Raw genomic sequence first — 20821 nt, forward strand, 5'->3', positions numbered from 1 at the left:
GCGGCTGTTTATAGCTGCTATAACAAAGTGCTAACAGGAACTTGTTTCACGGTTTTCCTAAACATTACATGTCAGCCTTTGATGAATAAATAAATAAATGTTAGTGTTGGCCAATTTCTGTGGAATAGAGGAAGAAATTGTTTCAGCAATGACGCCAATCTATCGTACACCATTTTCCTATAACAGTACACCCCGATGTGTTTTATTCCTTACTTAATCAATTGCCATTCTGGACTGTTTCTTTTAATGTGTGAGACTAACAGTTACTAAACTTCAGGTTCTGATAGACAATTTTTTTTTGACTGTATATGCATGTATCTGTTCTTTTAGAGCATGCAGAACTCATGGCCCGACTTGAGAGGAAGGAGCGAGAGTGTGAGATCAAAACACAAGAGAAAGAAGACATGATGAAGACTCTGAACAAGATGAAAGACAAGCTGCAGAGAGAAGGAGTAGAGCTGCGCTCTGCCAGGGAGCAAGTTTTAGACTTGTCTTCTCGGATTAATGATATTTCTGTGAGTACACTCTTTCTGCTCGTGTAACTTTTCTAAACTAGAACAGTTTAGATCTCGTGATCGTCAGCCACCCTGAAATGTTCAGCTGCATGCAAAATGGTGTCTTGTTTTCATTTCTATATTTTGAGGATAGGCTCTTATATTTTATGACAAACAACAAATGCTTGTCACGATATAAAAATAAAAAAAAAACGACTGCAGTAAAAACACTTCCTAGGAATCGAGTATTCATTATGCCTTGTAAAGGCATTTATATTTGTTTTATAGAATGCATAATAACTTACAATGTGAGCTTGTAGAGTTTCATAATAATCAAATTCCATTCACATTTAAAAGACCTTTAAAAGGCCTTCACTTCATTTAACGCCAGTGATAAACATGCATCATGCTCTATTATTGTACGTGTTATATATCTTAATAAACACTGGAGTTGAATTCAGTTTGAGAAACCAAAGGTGTCTTTTGAAATGCATTATAACTTAGCATACAGATACTCAAACAAACAAAAAAAAGCCTATATTAGTTCTGGTGGATATGGATTGACTATTTCTGGATGGTGTAATCATATTTGTTCCACTAATCTTAAATATATTTTGCATATTGACGATTTGTCTTACATGTTTCTCATTTAGAATGGAAGTATGGCGTTCCCTCCACCTCCTCCTCCACCTGGAGGTCCTATGCCTCCACCTCCTCCTCCAACAATGGCTGGTTTTCCTCCACCTCCTCCTCCACTCCCCTTCTGCCCGGCTCCTCCTCCACCACCACCTCCTCCAGGGGGTCCGCCTCCTCCTCCCGGAGCTCCACCCATCTTCTCCGGTGCTCCACTCCCACCGGCGCCTGCTTCCTTCAGCAGCAGCACGAGCCTGCGCAACAAGAGCATCCCACAGCCATCACACCCACTCAAGTCTTTCAACTGGGCCAAGCTGGGCGAGGTAAGCACGTCATGGCACGGTAATGACTAAACAAACCAACAAGCTCACTTAAACGTCATGAATCAGCCTAAAATAAATAGCACGGGTGGACAAAGTTGGACAAACATTGCGTCATGCTTTGGCTTTGTCTCCTTGGGAAAATCTTAAAATGGCAAACAATTTTCAGTCATTATTTTTGAGTTACGGATCCCTCCTCCCTCACAATGACTCATTCCTTGTTGTTTTTTTTTTTTTTTTTTTTTACAGAACAAGATCACTGGTACCATTTGGCACGACATCGATGACCTGCGGGCTTTCAAAGTCCTTGACCTGAAAGATATTGAGAAGATGTTTTCGGCGTATCAGAGGCAGCAAGTATGAAGGATTTGAATATGTTGTTTGAACTATTTTGCAATAATGACGCACATTTGCATATCGTGTCATGTTTGTTAGTGGTGAGCAGATGATCTACAGTAGGAACTTGGAAGCGTTGCCCTTGTAGAGTCATGTTTGTGTGGCAGCCTGGGAAAACCCTTCACATGCTGAAAATTCAACATTCTCGATCTAGATCTGAAGCGACAGGCCTTCAGAAACCGGAATTTGTTTCTCTTTTGCATGCATCTCAACCAGAAGCTGTATCATTTTAATATCTCATTACCCCCAAGAAAGAAAATAGCATTGACATTTTCCATTGTGAATGCAGTGCAGAAGCATGACGGACATTTTGACAGCTGGTATCTGATTACAAACAAAATTGGTTCATTTTTAAAATGATTGTCTGTTTTCATGAAATAAATGGTCTGCGCTTATATAGCACTTTACACTGTGTCTTTACACTGTGCTTTACACACACCAATGGTAGCAGAGCTGCCATGCAAGGCGCCAACTTGCCATCTGGAGCAACTCGAGGTTCAGTGTCTTGCCCAAGGACACTTCGGTATGTGGAGTCATGTGGGCCGGGAATCGAACCGCCAACCCTACGATTAGTGGAAACCCGCTCTACCACCTGAGCCACAGCCGCCCTATAAGTTAGCACGTGATATTCACTCCTATTCACTTCGGCCTATGATATTCACTGTGTGAGTCAATGACACTTCTCTAGCAAAGCTTCAGACATATTTAGGTACTGTAGACTGACTATTTTGTTGAATTGTCTGCGTTTACTAAACTGGCTCCTTCGCGACATGATCGTTGCAGATTTTGGAAGACAGCCATGCCAAGAAAAAAAAATAAATGGAAAAAAACATTTCCATGTCATTTTGGTGAAATATATTTATGCTTCCTGATAGTTGAGACGTCATGCGTAGGATCCAGTCACAATGACATACGACGGGTTTTCCCAGACCACCACACGTTTACAGCAGCTGTTCTTCGCTGAATGGCTTGTTATGTTCGACCTGATAAAGAGCTTAAGCATGGAGTAGAATCTGTAGCGCTTTCATTGTGCTAACTGACCCATGCCAACAACAGAGACCATGGCAACACCATTTCCAATTCAGATGCATCACATCATATTGACTTATATGGCTATGTAGTTTTTTTTGTCTTTTACAGCATTAGTAGTGAGAATCTGTGGCTCTCTGTGTGTGTGTAGCTGAATCTGCAGCCCAGCTCTGGCTGAGCCTTTTTTTCTGTAGATCTGCTGCTTGTGACGCTAATCACTGCATGTCTTCCAATGTTTTTTTTTTTCCTTCTGTGCTGCTCTCTCCATCTGCCTGACCAGGAGCTGCTCACTAACCAATCCTTCAAGCAGGTGAGTCTTTAGTTTTGTGTAGTCACTGCCCTCGGCCTCGAGCCTTTTCCCACAATCTGCTGCCAGCCTCACAACCTTCACACGACCTTAAAACTGCTTTTAGTTCGTTTGTAGGTTCAGTGTGTTCGGGCGGATGTGTTGAAGGTAGGGCCAGCAGGTTTTGCATAAATATGAATACGACTTTAGATTTTAGAGATAAAATTGGGGGCCAATGTAATGGCATTAGAATGTAAAACTACAGGCTTGATGTTTAAATAATTAAAGGTGGAATCAGTGATTTTTTTTTAAAGTCCTATTTATTTTAAGTAAAAATTTGCATTATTGCTGCTGTTAATAAAATAAAATGCATAGATCGACCATAACATTAAAACCACCGGCAGGTGAGGTGACTAACATTGATTATCTTGTTACAGTGGCACCTGTCAAGGGGTGGGGTTTATTATGCACCAAGTTAACAGTCAGGTCTCGAAGTTGATGTGTTGGAAACAGGAAAAATGGGCAAGAGTAAGGATCTGAGCGACTTTGATAAGGGCCAGATTGTGATGGCTAGACGACTGGGTCAGAGCTTCTCCAAAACAGGAGGTCTTGTGGGGTGTTCCGTGTGGGGTGTTCCCACCTCGACGGGTCAAAGCTGCTTTGGCAGCACAAGTCGGACCTATACAATATTAAGCAGGTGGTTTTAATGTTATGGCTGATGACAAGAATTCACACACAAGTTTTAAACTTCCCAATTTGTGTTTCTAACGAGAGCCAACATTGCTGATTACAGATTTAAACACTGCTTAGTAATACTAGGCTTGATTTGGTGAATGTACCCATCATATTTTAACTGAGGTCTTAAAAAAAATCATTTCTAATGAATGTGCCTGTAGGTTTTTAGCTAAATCACTTCAGTAATAGTCCATAAGCTCAGTATTTCCTAAAGGTTCGTTTTCTTCTGTCCATCCCTTCTGCCGAGTTGGTAGTGAGTGATGTTTTGGCAAGGTCTGAAAGTGAGTAGGAGTAGTCTTCTGACCTTGCGCCAAACCCAAATCCCATCAGCCACAGCACTGGAAGCAGTGAGCCTTATTTGGACGCCCGTTCAGCGGTTGTTGAATCACTCTTGTAGTTGCGTACAGAGCAGAGGAAAAGCTTTCACCCATAAATAGCTCACTGTACTTTAAACATCCTCACCTCAGCAGCCTCCGTCACACAGTCCTCACTTAACCGTCTGCTCCGAATCCTGGAGCTGTTTCCTGTCCATCTAGTGTTTAATGGAAAGTTATGTCTGTAATGTCCGTTTTGTGGCTTACTACATTTTGTCACAGCTTCCTCTGTTTATCTAATTCAACACCAGTATTTTATCATTGACTGGAAAGATATGGCTTCAGAAATATGGCTTCAGAATCCCTGTGACAGTGGTACATGGTGAATGCAGCCACATTCATGATCTGGGTATGAGATCAGGAGATTCAGGAAGGGGAAGCAATGTATCACAGATATTATCTGTATGTCGTTTTTTTTTTGTTGTTTTTTTTTTTTCCTTAGACATTGTACCAAGAAAATATTTGGCGGGTTTATTCCAAGTTACACCATCCAAAGATTTAAATGTAAGATATCAAGCTGTGCTTAAAATACTCTACTGTATGTGTTCTGATGAATGTTTTTTTTCCCCCCATCTCTTCCACTTTCTTGCTCTCTGCAGAAGGAGACTGGCTCAATGGATGACTTGTACCTAAGCTCAAGGAAAGTGAAGGAGCTGTCCGTCATCGATGGGCGGCGGGCGCAGAACTGCGTTATCTTACTCTCCAAGTATGTCCTTAACCATGACTCGGCGATGTTGACTCAGCACCTTGTCAGTTTAATCAGTTTAATTGCCTTAAGTAGGCCTGAACACGCAAGGAATATGACTCGCAGCCAAGCTCACAGCACATAACTTAACTATTCAAACATCAACAACAACGAATTTGTAGCTTCTAATGTTTAACTAATGTAAAAGAATGAATTTGCGAATTGTGAAATCTAAGAAGTTGTTGGAAGATGTTTTATCCACGGAGAAATTTACATTATTCTCATGGACATGAGCTGCTCAGTGTGGCACATCACACGTAAGAGGCAAAATTGCTGTCTTATTCACATTTTTGTTATGGTTCATAATGTTTAAAGGCCAATTTCACAGAATGTTATTTTACCACCAGTGCTTCATTTCTAATTCACACGGTACTGGAACATAAATGGACGGGGGTTGGGGGAAAGCCAATTTTGTATTTTTTAAAATTTTTATTTATTTATTTATTTATTTTTTTAGAAGTGAGGTGACAAATAAGGAAATAAAAAATGGTATTATTTCATGTTTTTATTATCATCACATTCTTATTCTATATATTTAATTATTTGTTTGTTTGTTTGTTTGTATTAAATACACACACACACACACACACACACACACACACACACACACACATATGGTTCCTGAGCATAGAAGTGCTGCATCCTCTTCCAGGCATGATCCGGCACAAATGATGTACTACTAAAAGATGTCCTATGTGGAACTAAAAGTTCCTTGCTAAGAATTTCTCGTTAAAATAGATTCATGAAACTACCGAGACGAGCTTTTAGTAACGAAATGTAAGAATTTATGAGCTGACATTTAAACGGGGTTGACCTTCAATTTGTATCTTCTTCAAAGCTTGTAAAGTTAATGTTTTTGAAATGTTTTTATCTGACCTCGATTACCGACGGCGGATATTTTAGGAATGTTTTTGACGGGTTAGGCTTTACTGTGTAATTGTCTAATGTTTATAGGCGGGAAAAACATTGAATTACCGATATAACCTTTTGTCCTGTGTATTGACGTCACGTTTGGGGAAATCTCATGTTTAAATCGTGTGCTGTGTATGGATTCTCCAATAAATTGATATTTACGTGAATCCAATATCATATGGGGTATTTTAGATTTCTGTTCAGTGTCAATCTAGAACATTTAGCACAACATTAAAAGGCAAGTGTTGCATGTAGAGTCTTACAGCGTTTTTAGATCGCAACGTAAGATTAGTTAAAATTGCGCACGTCTAGAGATTATGTAGAGATTACTTCCTAAAGTTTGTATTTTATTTTGTCTTTTTTATTTTTATTTTTTGTGAAACCAGCACAAACTGACCAGGCGGTACGTAACATCCTAATGAGGCCATGACCGTGCGTTCAATAGCTATTGATCACAGCTTGCAGAGCACGACATCGATTAGCCCAAACAGACTGTTGTGTGTAAGGCCTTATACTGTACATGATGTGTACATCATGTGAGCACATGACGTTTAAAGTGATGATTCCTGATATTGCTTGTGTCATCATTTCTGATCATTTCTGCCCATGCAGGTTGAAAATGAGCAATGAGGAGATCAAGAGAGCGATTTTGGAAATGGACGAGAGAGAGGAGCTGGCTAAGGATATGCTAGAGCAGGTACTTAAACACTTATAAAGCTGATCTCACACTTGTTGTGATTTGATGTACTGTAGTTAGTGAACTTCAGAATAATTGGCACCCTTTAGGAGAATGGACGAAAAATTATTGTTGTGAATATTAACAAATAATTACTTGTATTCCTCTAAAACGAGTAAATCGTTTAAGAGTGTTACAGGATATTTTAGCTCTAAATCTAGTGCTCTCTGAGAGAAGTAAAGACTTGGCTGTAGATGGATCTTTTAAAAAGATAAGATCCATTGGGCCGGATCACACAACTCAGTCATTGGTTATTTTACTGCAACAGCACGCCCTGAATTGTTTTATTCTTTACATAATATCCTTATTTGAATCTACAGTATTGTGTAATGTTTTTTGGGGTTTTTTTGCCAGCTGTTAAAGTTTGTTCCTGAAAAGAGTGATATTGACCTTCTGGAGGAACACAAGCATGAGCTGGACCGCATGGCACGTGCCGACCGCTTCCTCTACGACATGAGCAGGTACAAATGGCTTGTTTGAGAAAAATTAACCCTGTGGTCAAATTGAAGTGAAGAGAAACTTTGATGGTAACCGTGCAAGTGTGCATGAAAAACATCTTTTCAAACAAAAATCCAACAAAAACAAATCCCCCTCGTTGTGGTGTCCGTGATTGCTAATAGCATGTTTTGACTTTTATATAAAAAACGAAACCACCTCAATAGCCTGTGGTCTCTTGAAATTTCCACAACCTCGCGTCTAGTCTCACCGGCGCCCCTAAAATGCACTATTATTTTCCCTCTTTATCATTCAGTATGGATAAACTACGCTTTGAAATCATCCTGCTACCCTTCCACCCTTTTTCTTTCCCCTTCTCAGCAGAGGGGGGTCCCTGCATCGTGATTCTCCACGAGTGCACAGGGTTTGCAGGAGCTAATTAGGGATAAAAGCTCAGGAATCTGTGTGGGAGAGCCAAAACTTTCTTTGAAATGACTCTCCTCTGGAGACTGATTATTCTTTTCTTTCTTTTTTTTTTTTTTTTGGTCTTTCTACCTCTGCCTGACTCCTGGTTAGGATTGATCACTACCAGCAGAGGCTCCAGTCACTGTTCTTTAAAAAGAAGTTTGCAGAACGACTTGCAGAGACCAAGCCGAAGGTTGAGGGTAAGTAACATGCTTCTTGTAATATCTCTATAGTAACAGTTAATTCACGGGGACTCGTATGGCAGATGCTCCACATAAATAACATATACATACATATATAACGTACGTCTGTGTGTGTGTGTATGTATTATGTATGTATGTATGTGTATATATATATATATATATATATATATATATATATATATATATATATATATATATATATATATATATATATATATATATATATAAAATTTATGTATGTATATATACAGTAATTGTTGATATGGTGCTTTCTGTCAGATGTTTATGGAAGGAGTCGCCAGTGTTTGCACTTTTTACTGGTTAGTAATGAGGAGCGAGGATTTTTTTTTTTTTCATGGATGTTCCACAATAGTAAATACTATAATCTGATTTAAAAAAAACGTAATTGCTGGCATCTTGCTGTGGTATAAGAGGAATAAAACACTTCAGGACATGCTGTTTTAACTCTGGGGGTATTACACTACCACTGTCCTTGATTAATTTCCTATTATAGCATGTCCTAAAGTGTTTTGTTATTTAGTAATTTGTTGAATTACATAGATGACTACAAAACAAAATGAGGTTGTAAGAAATGGGACTTATCGCTTGAAGTCAGGAAAACACAGGATTACCCTGTTTGCACTAAGATGGAGTCGGTGTAGAATCATTAGTGAATACCACTACTTTGTCGGATCCCCCTGTCCAGTGCAGCTGCTTTTATATACAACCACGTAAACAGCAAATATGTAGTTACAGAAAAGAACTGCCCAGTCAAATGAACAATATTTTATAATACTGTTATACTACTATTCTCGTGAAAATGTAGTTCATTTTCAAAATAATATAATATCAATACCTATGATGGAGAATATGTGTATGAATCTGTATGTGTGTCTCTGGTGCTTGAACCTCTCTCGAGTTGCCAGGCAGGCTGTTTTGGAAAACTGGCAAAAGTTGAGGCGAGTCGTTCTCATGAACAAGGCTCATTGCATCAAAGAGTTCGAATACACTTCACGCAATTGGAATTGTGTGCGGGGTGGGGGTGGGTAAGGATTAGTGCTGTAATACAGTGGCTTACATAAATTCTCACCCTCCTTGAACTTTCCCACACTTTATAGTTTTATAACCTGGAACTGAAATGAACTTTTTCTGGATTAGATGTTATTAATCTACACTAAATAGCCCATAATATTGAGCTGGTGGGAAATAACGTCATTATAGTTTATTTTCAAATCAAAAAACATTAAATATGTGATTGCATAAGTATTCACCCCTGTTGTGAAATCCCTAAATTACAACCCCAATTCTGAAAATGTTGGGACAGTATGGAAAACGCAAAAAAAAAAAAAAGGTAATTTGAAAATTCAAATTCACCCTGTACTATATTGAAAACTTTGTGAATTAAATTTATTTTTTAAAATGTACATCTCTTTTCAAATCTGATGATTGCAACACGCTCCAAAAAAGTTGGTACAGTCGACTGTTTACCACTGTGTAACATCACCTTTTCTTTTAATAACACTTATTAAGCATTTAGGCGCTGAGTGAAGACACCAGTTGGTTAAGTTTAGCAAGCGAAATTTTCCCCCATTCATCCAGTATGCATTTCTTCAGCTGCGCAACTGTATGGGGCCTTCGTTGCCTTATTTTGCACTTCATAATGCACCATACATTCTCAATGGGAGACAGGTCAGGACTGCAGGCAGTCCATGCTAGCACCCACACTCTCTGCTTCCGCAACCATGCGCTTGTAATCCGGGCAGAATGTGGTTTGGCGTTGTCCTGCTCTGGATGGCAGCACATGTTGCTCCAAAATGTGTACATATCTTTCTGCATTAATGGTGCCCTCACAGATGTTACCCATGCCATGGGCACTGACACACCCCCATACCATGACAGACATTGGCTTTTGGACCTGATGCTGATAACAGCTTGGATGGTTCATTTCCTCATTGGCCCGGAGAACACGACGGCTGTTTTGTCCAAAAACTATGTGAAATGTCGACTCGTCGGACCACAAAACACGATTTCACTGTGCCACTGTCCATCTCTGATTAAATGGAGCCCAGAGAAGTCTGCAGCACTTCTGGACAGTGTTGATATATGGCTTCTGATTTGCATAGTAAAGCCTTAACTTGCATCTGTGGATGCAGCGGCGTATGGTGTTGACTAACAAAGGTTTACCAAAGTATTCCCGAGCCCATGTCAGGATATCCATTACAGACTCAGGACGGTTTTTAAGACGGTGACGTCTGAGGGATTGGAGTTCACACGCATTCAGAAGTGGTTTTCAGCCTTGCCCTTTACACACCAAGATTTAACCGGATTCCTTGAATCTTTTAATTATATTGTGCACGGTAGTCGGTGAAATGCCCAAAATCCTACCGATTGGTCTTTGGGGAATGTTGTTCTCAAAGTGTTAGATTATTCACTGATGCATCTGTTGGCAGATCGGTGAGCCTCGACCCATCCTTGCTCTTGAAGGACTAGGCTTTTTTTTGGAGGCTCCCTATATACTATATACTATTACCTTCTTATTTCAACTTATCACATCGCTATTAGTCCGAAATTGCCCCGTCCCAATTTTTTTGGAATGTGTTGCATGCATCAATTTTAAAATAAAAATTTACCTTCAAAAAGACTATGCAGTTGATTAGGTCAAACTTCAAATACCTTGTATTTATAAGTTTTTTGTTTGAATACAAGTCAGAGTACATCTACAAATCACTCCACTTTTGGTTTTATTAGCATTTTCCATACTGTCCCAACTTTTTCGGAATTTGGGTTGTAGTACTAATGCAAACAGTCATCCACAGAGGTAATACCATTAGTTGAACGGAGTCCAACTGTGTCTAATGTCTAACTGTGTCACATGATCTCAATATTAATACACTCGTTCCTGGAAGGCCCTAGACTTTGTTAGAGAACGTAACTAATCAATTATCATTATGAAGCACAAAAAGCTGTCGAAATACGTTAGCACGTTTGACTCGCACCTCCGAGGTTGATGGTTTGAATCCTGCCTCCGCTTTGTGCACGCAAAGTTTGCATGTTCCGGGGTTTCCTCCGGGTACTCTGGTTTCCTCCCCCAGTCCAAGACATGCGTTGTAGGCTGGTCGGCATTTGCAAATTGTCCGTAGTGTGTGAATGTGTGTGTGATTGTGCCCTGTTAAGAAATATGGAGGATGGATGGATAGATGGAACAACTGTGACTGCCTAAAGGAGGCAGTCCACCAAAAGTCGGTGACCAGGTAAATAGGGGATTAGTCAGACAAACAACCAAGATGCCAAGGGTAACTCTCAACAATACTCCTACATGAGTATGGATGTGTATCTGTGCATGTCAGTGGGTTTCACTGCATAAACAGAATCTACTCTGGCATGTGTCTCATGTAGACCTCATTAACAGTTTAGCTCACCTTCAAGGGCGTTGCAGCACCTCAAGATACCGTCTGCCTGACAAATATGTTGAGGTATTGAAAGCGCTGTCTCTGCACCGCACGCCATGAAAACACTCCGTTTACAGCCGAAACTCTAACAAGCCACAAGCGTTAGTGTGTTTTATCAGCTAACAATCCTGCACTTTCCCTCCATGCATCTGTCATGTTCTGTATGAGAGCATAAATCTGAGAGGCCACACAGTGGAAGGCTAATGCCCAGAGTGGCTTTATAGTCTACAGAGAATGGTTTTAACTAGCAGTGGAAAGGAACAACAAATGCTGGCCCAAGATCTGTGACCCACCCCACCCTCACATGCTCACTCATGTCAAAATCAGAGGCGTTTAGAGTTTGTAGAGAACCATGAGTCGGAGGCTGCGTCTAAATTTAACCGCACTTCTTTAGGAGTGTGATTTGTAGGAGTGAGAAGAAACTTGCGGCCAGGCATCAGAGCTGTGTGATGATTCAGTAATGGGAGCTCATGATGGGAATCCCAGTACAGTGAGGACAGATCAGAGTTGAGACCAATTCATTCTCAAACACACACTGATGCAGGAATTTCTATACACATGATCTGGCTCATAGTGGACACTGAGGTTAAGTAATGGTTTTGTCTGATGCCAGGGGCTTTTTTGGGAAATTTGGTGGTTTTGTCTTTGTGTGTTCCTGAGAAATACATTTGGTGAAAAGAATGAAAAGGGAACGATAGCCTTGCCTTATTGAAACCTTTTATGCAACGGGTGTGTGGTTTAGTATTGATTGCTTTGATTAAATCTTGTTTTGGCCCATTTATGATTGAGAGAGTGATGGAGGTTTTGGTTTTAGGGAGGATTGCACTCGTAATGTAGGACTGATGTCAACATGAGTGGTGTGCAAGATCCATAAGCTCTTTAACCGGCAAAGCAGCATCTCATTTCTTCTTGTCCTCAATGCAAAAATGATACTATAGGCATTTTATGGAAATTAAATTCAAGGTGATTGTTCAAATAAGTTAAGTTTATATTCTTATTACATGCTCGTTCTAATACGTTATTTTTCTGTAGTAAGGAGTCTCCAGTGTCAGAGTTTTATAGCAATCAGTACATTGTCTACTTGTCTCTCAGACATTCCACAACATTAAATAACTATAAATGGATAAAAAAGTACTACATGTCATTCCTTAATCATTTTTTTTATGTAATAATTGGCAAATTTGTATTGTTACAAGATGAGTAAAACACTTGGGGTCTTGCTGATAGATAAGTTTTTAACTTCGGGTTGGTCTTGGATTATTTTCCGATGACAGCATGCATCCGAGTGTTTTATCCCTTACTTCTCATAACCTGATAATTTTCATATTGTTTAATTGTCTTTTATAATTCTTACTCAACATTCTCTTAACGCCGTGTACAGTGTCCGATGTCAAGAAAGTCCGCTTTCTTCACGTTCTCACATCTGCTTTCTCCTCAGCTATTGTGTGTGCGTCCCGTGAGGTGATGAGGAGTAAACGTCTGACTCAGATTTTGGAGGTGGTCCTGGCCTTTGGGAACTTCCTGAATAAAGGCCAAAGAGGGAATGCCTATGGCTTCAAAGTGTCCAGCCTGAACAAGATTGTAGACACCAAGTCAAGCATAGACAGGTCAGTGCTGCGTTTGAACTGGGACTTGAGTGATCGCTGCACTATGGGACATTGTGGTTGGGTCTAATTGGCCCTTGAGTATTAGGGTGTCTCTAAATTTACTCAAATATTCATGGAATTCTAAGTTCAGTTACCAAAGGAATCAAGTGGTCATGTAAACAGCATGTAATACATATGTTATAGCAGGCTAAAGAAAGCAGGAGCTTAGTATTTACACCATTTAAGATGACATTTTTAGTTTTTCTATATCTGCACGTGTGAACACAGTAAAAGATTTTACTACTTGACGAAGACCAGCATTATTATTCAAATTACTATTTAAAAACTAAAACTCCCAAATAGATATTTACCATTAAGCGATGCAATGTTAACAATACAGCAGGAATTTTAAATTTAAATCGTATATTAATTAGTGAATTCATGGGCATGGGCACCAAGTTGTTTTGAAAAAAAAAAAAAAAATCCAATTATTTTATGACTCATAGACCTCGATTACTTAAGTGCACATAAACGTGTTGACAAAATCAGATTTTTCTTTGAAGTCACTAGACAGTTTTACACGTCAGTGTACTCATTCATAATTGTTTTGGTTACCTTGGTCATCTTCAGACCTGCTTGGGAAAGGAAAGGATGTTGGAAACTCATAGGTAACCAATCAGAGTCAGGTTTTGCACTAGTAAAGGTCATATGGAAATTCAGAAGTATGATCAAGGTAGCAAAAACACAAAATAGGGACATTTTGATATCTACATCTAATGATACCAAAACATTTCAGGTTAAAGTTAATGATTTGCAACAGTTGATATGCATACGAGTCCACGTGTTATCGATTTGAAGGAGTGGAGTGTCTGTTTACTGTATGCTCGTCTCTCACAGGAACATCACCATGTTGCACTACCTGATCATGATTTTTGAGAAGAACTATCCTGACACTCTCAACGTCCAGCACGAACTGCTCAGCGTACCAGAGGCAGCAAAAGTCAAGTGAGTCACATTTTCAACTTAAGCGACTCTGCACCCATTTTATAAGCTATTAGTAAAGAATAAAAGATAACAGGGCAACAGGCAAATAATCAACGACATAGTGGTTAAAAGAAGTTACTATTACCACCCCAAAGTTGAGTTTCCTCTAGCAGAACATCCAGAAGTGTTTCACTCCTCTTATACCACAGGAACGTATCAGCAATTGCAATGTTATTTTATTTATTAAAGAATGAACGACACCTACTTTTTATCCGTTTATAGCTACATTTAATGTTGTAGAATGTCCGCAAAAAATGCAGATTGTCATATTACTGAGAAACAGGAAAGTACAAACTCCCCAGTCCTGAAGACTTTCCTGTGGTGGAAAACCTGCTGAATGTTACACAGCGCTGACACTGGAGACTCCTTATATAAATGTGAAATGTCTCCTTACACAAAACTTGACCATATCACCAAATATCCTTTTTATAGCCTAATTCAGTGAGTTATGAACACTGAGATGTTTTGGATCTGGAGGTTTGGTTTGATTTGTTGTTGCTCTGTGCACAGTCTGGCTGAACTGGAGAAGGACGTCTACAGTATAAAGAGTGGACTAAAGGCTCTGGAAGCAGTGAGTGTTCTATTATACATTCCTGTGGCTTATTCACATTTCTATTATGAACAATACAGAGGGATTTTACTGGCATTCTATTGTAGCAAAATGAAAGTCTCCCAAGCCTTTAAGCCTTTAAATAATGCTGCCAATTAAAGGAACGGTTGAGTGAAAAATCAAATTGCACAGTTTTCCACTTACTCCAAAAGTAATTGATAAGCCAAGAAGTATTTGGTGTCCAAATGTCTGCTTCTTTAGTTTTACACTGGAAGTTCATCTCTTTTCTGAAAATGCCCCGGTCTTCAAAGCTAAAGGTTGTGCAGATAGCAATTTAATTCCACTACAAATTTTAAGTTGAGAGTGGAATTAAATTGCTATCTGCACAACCTTCAGCTTTCAGACTCTAGACTGGCTTCAGAGGTGGGGTGCAATGTAATTTATATAATGGGATAATGTAGTTCCATTTTATTTGACATATTTGAATCATTTTACAAATTGTGTAATTAAAGATGAGATTATTTAGCTCAATGTCAAAACCCTGAGTGAGAGTTTCATTATTGTTAGGTGCATTACAAAGATAAAGAAGCAAATGGACGTCAAACATGTCTTGGCTGATCAACTACATTTACAGTAGTACGGAAGCTGCGTATTCTTTTTCTTCTAAACTATGAAGTTTCTTCTAAGATGAAAGAGAAGCCCATGAAGGTGAAAACAAGAAAGATTTTGTCTGAAAGGCTAGTAGCACTCCCACCGTACATACGTGTGTGTGCAGCTGTCTCTGGTCATGATTCTCCCATTTGTGCAAATGCGTTCCAGTGAGTTAGGAGTCGATAGTCTAGTGGACGCATTGTTCAGCTGTGAATTCGGATAAGTCCCACTCTGCAGTGTGCTGCTTTCTCTTCACTTTCACATCATTCCAGAATGGAAAGGAGGCGCAAATCATGGTCTCACGGCTCTAAATGAGAGCAAGGCAATTATCAGTGATGTATGTCTATGGACGTGTTCAGTAAGCAATTAAGAGAGGCATGTAGAGGAACGAGGCCAAGCAAAGCCATGACTCAGGATCGAGAATGTGCATTAATCATGGAAATTGAAAACAGCAGCATGTGGACAGTTTAACAGCATGGCATGAAGATGCCAGAAGCCCAAAGCACTGTATTAACAAATGATTAGCAGGAAACAGTAGAACACTTAAAGAGCAATATGATCTGCATTGTTTTATAAACGTTGCCTTGCCGTTAACCCACAGGAGCTGCAGTATCAGCAGAGCCGGCCTCGGGACAGAGGAGACAAGTTCATCCCTGTGGTCAGTGACTTCATCACGGTGGCTAGTTTCAGCTTCTCTGAGCTGGAAGATCTGCTGAACGAGGCAAAGGAGAAGGTAAGATTCAGCCGATTACCTAATCAGTCAATCAGACCATCATCATCATCATCATCATCATCATGATGAGTGAGCAACTGCTGAGCTAATAAGACCTAGGCTTTCCACCAATTTGCATGGGACTACCAAAGCTCTCGGTCTTAATCTAATTACGGTATCTGTGTGCTCATCATAGAAAACCACCTACTTGTCCTCTCTGCTCCAGGAAACATATTTATACAGCTTTCATCTAAGCCAGATGCAATTGCACAAAGGAATTTAAAGGAATAGAGAGTGAGGGCTTGGCGTTTACTCCCCTAGTCCCTGATTCTGCGAGTGTTTTATTTATGCTTGCTTTGAGAGTCTTTGTGAAGACGTGGGGTGTTTTCCAACTGCTTTTCTTTCACTGCTTGTGAGAAGAGAACAAGCTGCAGGATGGACTCTGTCTTTCCGTTCCCCTTCTCACAAGAGCCTGCCAAGCTTGTGCATGAGCCGTAAAGGGAAGGGAGAGTGTGAGAGACTGAGAGAAGTCTTTGTGCACCCTTCCCAGTGTGGTGTGATGACTTAAACATCCCAGGGAAGCCTGGTGACTGGGTCCGAGTCCTTCAGAGCGTTTCTTGTATTTCTGCGTGCGGAGGGATAAAGAGAAAGAGCCCTCTTGTTTGAAACGTGGCATGAAGGCTCGGTCCCCATGCTACGCTGCGTCTTGAGGGAATAAAAGTATTCTAAAGGCTATCTTTCAATCCACTTTTTTCCTCTTGTTAACAGAAAGTCTGACTGGGTTGAGTTGGTCAGTATAATCTCTCTGCGTGGACTGATTACGTGCTGCCAGACTCGGCACTTAACCACACAGCCTCCACTGTGAATCCACCCACTATTCGCCTAATTATTTATTTAAGGAGCAGCGTAAAAGTGAAAAGTCTGTTCGGAGCGGCATCACGGGAAAAGGCTGACCTGAAAGTTGATTTGCAGCAAGGGGAACAAAGGCACTGCTGTACTCCTGCAGTTCGGTCTGTTCCTTCCAGCTCTCCAGTGGCCAGACTCACTTTTACGGGTGTTAATGTCTCTTAAATTAAGCCCAAATTTTCATCTCCAATCTATGTGAGTAAATAAATTTTACTCAATGGAACAAAGCAAATTAGTTTTAATATTAGTTCAAAATTGTTGTGGGGAAACTGTGCAGTAATTTGAACATATTAAGCAAACAATAATCAAGAACCAAAGATATTAAAGGCAGAATTGCATTGTTCACACACACACACACACACACACACACACACACACACACACACACACACACACACACACACACACACACATTATATATATATATATATATATATATAATTTAAAAATGATGCAAGTCATGATTATCAACAGCCGGTTGATGTATTTCAAATGAGCCATGTGTTATCACACTGGTCACTGTTTCCATCTTCTGTGATGGTAACATAAATGTGGCAGTAAAATCGTATTAAAATATACATACTAGACACTTTAAAGATAATTTCTACCAAAAGTGGCCACTGTATCCATAATAATAAAGTTCTTACATGCTTTTACAAAAATGATCTAGATGTCTTTCTTTCTCAGCCTTGAACGTGTGACCAATTAAACCACCAACATAAAATTTTATTTATAGACTGCCTTTCAGTAAAAAACATAACTTTTTATAAACTAAAGAGTAAAGTATATCTTAACATGTAATATTGGGCTCAGTGAGCAAAAAAACCACAAAAGAAGCGCAAAGTGTTTTCTACAGATGTCTAGTACAGCTGGAAACAGTTCATAGCTAAATGCTCATACATTTTAGAAAAACTGGGATGCAACCTCGCCGTCTTTTTTTCCTTTGGTTTATACACTCTATGGTCAAAAGTATGTGGACACCTGAGTATTGAACATCCCATTCCAAAACCATGGACGTTTAATATTGAGTTGTTCTGCCTTTGCTGGGAAGGCTTTCCACTAGATTTTGGATTGTGGCTGTGAGGATATGTGGCCATTCAGCCAGAAGAACGCAAGAGGTGTCGAGCTAGAAGGCGTGGAGCGCAGCTGTCATTTCAGTTCCTCACAAAGGTGTTCAGTGCTGTTGAGATCTGCTCTGTGGAGGCTACCGGGGTTCTTTCACGCCAACTTGGCAAACCATGTCTTCATTGAGCTCGCATAGTGCGCAGGGGCATTGTCATGCTGGAGCATGTTTGGGTCTTTTTAGTTCCAGCGAAAGGAAATCTTAATGCTACATCATACAAAGACATTATAGACAATTGCGTGCTTCCAATTTGTGGGAACAGTTTGGGAAATGCCTACATATGGGTGTAATCAACACTTTGGGCTATCCACTGTTCTGAAGACTGACACTCCTGGTACAAATGATCTCACTATCAAACCTCTTCGTAAGTTGGATCAGATGTTAGGAATTGTGAAAACTTCAAACTGAGTAGTGCAGTGAACTGGAGAACCATTTTCTTAAATGAAATTTAAAGCTACATAAATGCACTTTCCCAGCAGAAAGGTGCAGAGTAAAGCTACACACCATGGAAGGTAGCACTCGTCCGTCGTTTTTCCTTATGCAGGAAGCTAAAAGGCTAACTTTCTACCACATTGCTGTTTCATACGTTCGAAATACAGAGAACATGGCCAAACTCCCAGTGGGAAGGAAGCCAGCATGAGCGGGGATAAATGCTAGATCTCGCTGGTGTAAATCTGTTGTGGGTTTGGGATGCTCTTGGCAGTCACTGCAGTCTGACCTTAAAATGGATTTACACTTTTAGAACCGAAATTGTATCTAAAGGAAAGGCCTTATTTTAGCTTTTAACACCATGGCACTCCCAAACCAACCCCAAAGAGCTAGAGAGCAAGGCCTTGTTGAATGTAAGACTGGGTCATTTCTTTTTTTCAAAATGGATTTTGCATTAAAATCTAACGTCAAACTTTTAAAGTTATATAACAAAGAGATTTGTAAATGCCGTTGAAGTCCAGAATTTTCTCTCTTCTCTCTCTCTCTCTCTCTCTCTCTCTTTCTCTCTGGCAGTAATCAGTGGACAGGTGGTAGTGATAAGAGAAGACATATGGTAGTCTAATGAGGCGTGACCTCATCCATCATGCACACGGGAGCACTGAAGCCTTTTCTTGTTAGTGTGCACTGTTAGTGGTTGTAGTTGAGATTGATGTAGCTCACCCCGTACACAGATAAGCAGGCGAATGATGTGGCATTACATCAGGAGGGAGGATGTACTGACCTGGTGCACAATTTTACACTGCATGCATTTATACATCTCTGTAACTGTATAATAATATAGCCTTGCTTTTACAGTAGGTGTTGCAGTATTGCTGTGAGACACTACCACCCCGGTGAAATCAGCCATGACCAGGAAGACGGTCATTAATGTAGCTGAACCAGAGCCGCACAGAATGAATTCTCTCTGGTGCTTTTACCCTAATATCTGATCTTTGGTGCGTTGTGGCTATTAAACACTGCACTGCTTGTTGAACTGGCTTATTTGGGCGATGGACTGCCTGAGCAGTCAGAAATCTTTAAACTAACCACAAATTAATGTGTTCGTGTGAAATTTAAAGTGTCTGGTATTGAGACTAGCAGTTCACCCACTTCTGGGCTTTCTCTGCGTTTTTCTTATCACTACGGGTTAAATCCTAATGCGTCTGTTCTGTTGTATCTACAATCAAACTTAAAAAACCATGAACAGACATGCAATAAAACGAATGTATAGCAACGTATAATCTTCACTGTATATAACCTATCATCAAAAAAGCATATCATTATGCTAACTATAATCTTTATTGTAACTAGCGCGACTAGTTTTTGTTTGTTTTAGTTCAGATCAGCAACACCATGTTCTTCTGAGTGTTTGACAGCCATACTGTATGATAAAGTTATGAGCATGCTAGGAGTGGCGTCAGAGATAGCAATGTATTGTGTTTACGGTATTGGGGATATTCCAGATGTATTTTCTAGGCATAGGGAAAGTTCAGAGGGAGCTGGTTGTAAAATCCAACCTACATTGGTTTAAAAAAAAATAATAATTGGAAATGCATTTTAATCAGTATTTTGAGTAAATGGTCTTCACCAACACTAAATATAACATATAAGCCCTGTGCTGTCTTCCAGGCAGGTTGCAATTGAAAATATTGCCAAGCCATGCCTTCTCCACAACTGAACAACTCAATCCACTCTGTGAAAATGATTAGTTGCCTTTTAAAGAAATGTAGCCTAGCTGAAGAGCTCCATTACAGCTCTGTGTGGAGCTAATTTCCAAGCCAGAAAAATGTCAACAGGAACCAGTTCGAATCCCGCCTCCACCCTGTGTGCACAGAGCTTGCATGCTCTCTCCGGGTACTCCGGTTTCCTCCCCAAGTCCAAAGACATGCTCTGTAGGCTAATTGGCATTTCCAGATTTTCTGTAGTGTGTGAATGGGTGTGCGCTTGCGCACTGTGACGGGTTGGCACCCCGAGTTCCCTGGGATAGGCTCCAGGCTCCCCGCGACACCGTGTAGGATAAGCAGTATGGAAAATGGATGGATGATTATTACAGGTCTAGAAACACTTTTAACATTGCAAACTGAACCTTTTTATCATTTGTCGGTTTATTATTATTTTTTTTTAGTTATTAGCCTTTACTCCTCTTCCGGTGTTCTAATGCTTGTTGTTCTCCACTGTTCTCTTCTCAGTTTTCCAAGTCTCTGAAGCACTTTGGAGAGGAGCAGATGCGCATGCAGCCAGACGAGTTCTTCGGGATCTTCGACACCTTCCTGCAGTCGTTCAACGAGGCTCGGCAAGACCTGGAGAACATGCAGCGTCGCAAAGAGGAGGAAGAGAAGCGAGCACGCATGGAGGCCATGGTGAGCCACATGTTGCAAATACAAATACAGCCTACAGCGTCTTGTTTCATCTTCTCTCATTTAAAAAACTTTCTGTGCATGATTATGTCCCATTTTAATAGTCCTTAACTGCTGGTCTCAGTGGAGATCATTTCCTGGCTTAAAAAAAGAGGATATTGATGTCGCTTTAGGATCGCTTTAAAAGTCAAAACAGTAATTATAGCGTTCAT

General features: G+C 40.1%; 1 protein-coding gene across 6 annotated transcripts in view; it reads left to right on the forward strand.

Annotated features, from left to right (window-relative positions):
* Positions 1-20821, forward strand: part of daam2 (dishevelled associated activator of morphogenesis 2) — a 112122-nt gene that overhangs the window by 86050 nt on the left and 5251 nt on the right. For 4 of the 6 annotated variants that reach the window (XM_047157810.2, XM_047157808.2, XM_017476041.3 and 1 more), the window contains 13 exons: positions 331-515; positions 1148-1450; positions 1697-1804; positions 3153-3182; positions 4867-4973; positions 6537-6621; positions 7015-7121; positions 7672-7760; positions 12651-12819; positions 13696-13803; positions 14353-14413; positions 15645-15776; positions 20442-20612. In XM_047157810.2, the coding sequence (XP_047013766.1) occupies positions 331-515; positions 1148-1450; positions 1697-1804; positions 3153-3182; positions 4867-4973; positions 6537-6621; positions 7015-7121; positions 7672-7760; positions 12651-12819; positions 13696-13803; positions 14353-14413; positions 15645-15776; positions 20442-20612 (1655 nt within the window). The remainder of the gene's footprint in view (positions 1-330; positions 516-1147; positions 1451-1696; positions 1805-3152; positions 3183-4866; positions 4974-6536; positions 6622-7014; positions 7122-7671; positions 7761-12650; positions 12820-13695; positions 13804-14352; positions 14414-15644; positions 15777-20441; positions 20613-20821) is intronic. The other 2 variants (XM_047157809.2, XM_017476043.3) reach the window with 1 other exon arrangement.

Source organism: Ictalurus punctatus, chromosome 9 (genome assembly GCF_001660625.3).
Source record: "Ictalurus punctatus breed USDA103 chromosome 9, Coco_2.0, whole genome shotgun sequence".
Classification (NCBI taxonomy): Eukaryota; Metazoa; Chordata; class Actinopteri; order Siluriformes; family Ictaluridae; genus Ictalurus; species Ictalurus punctatus.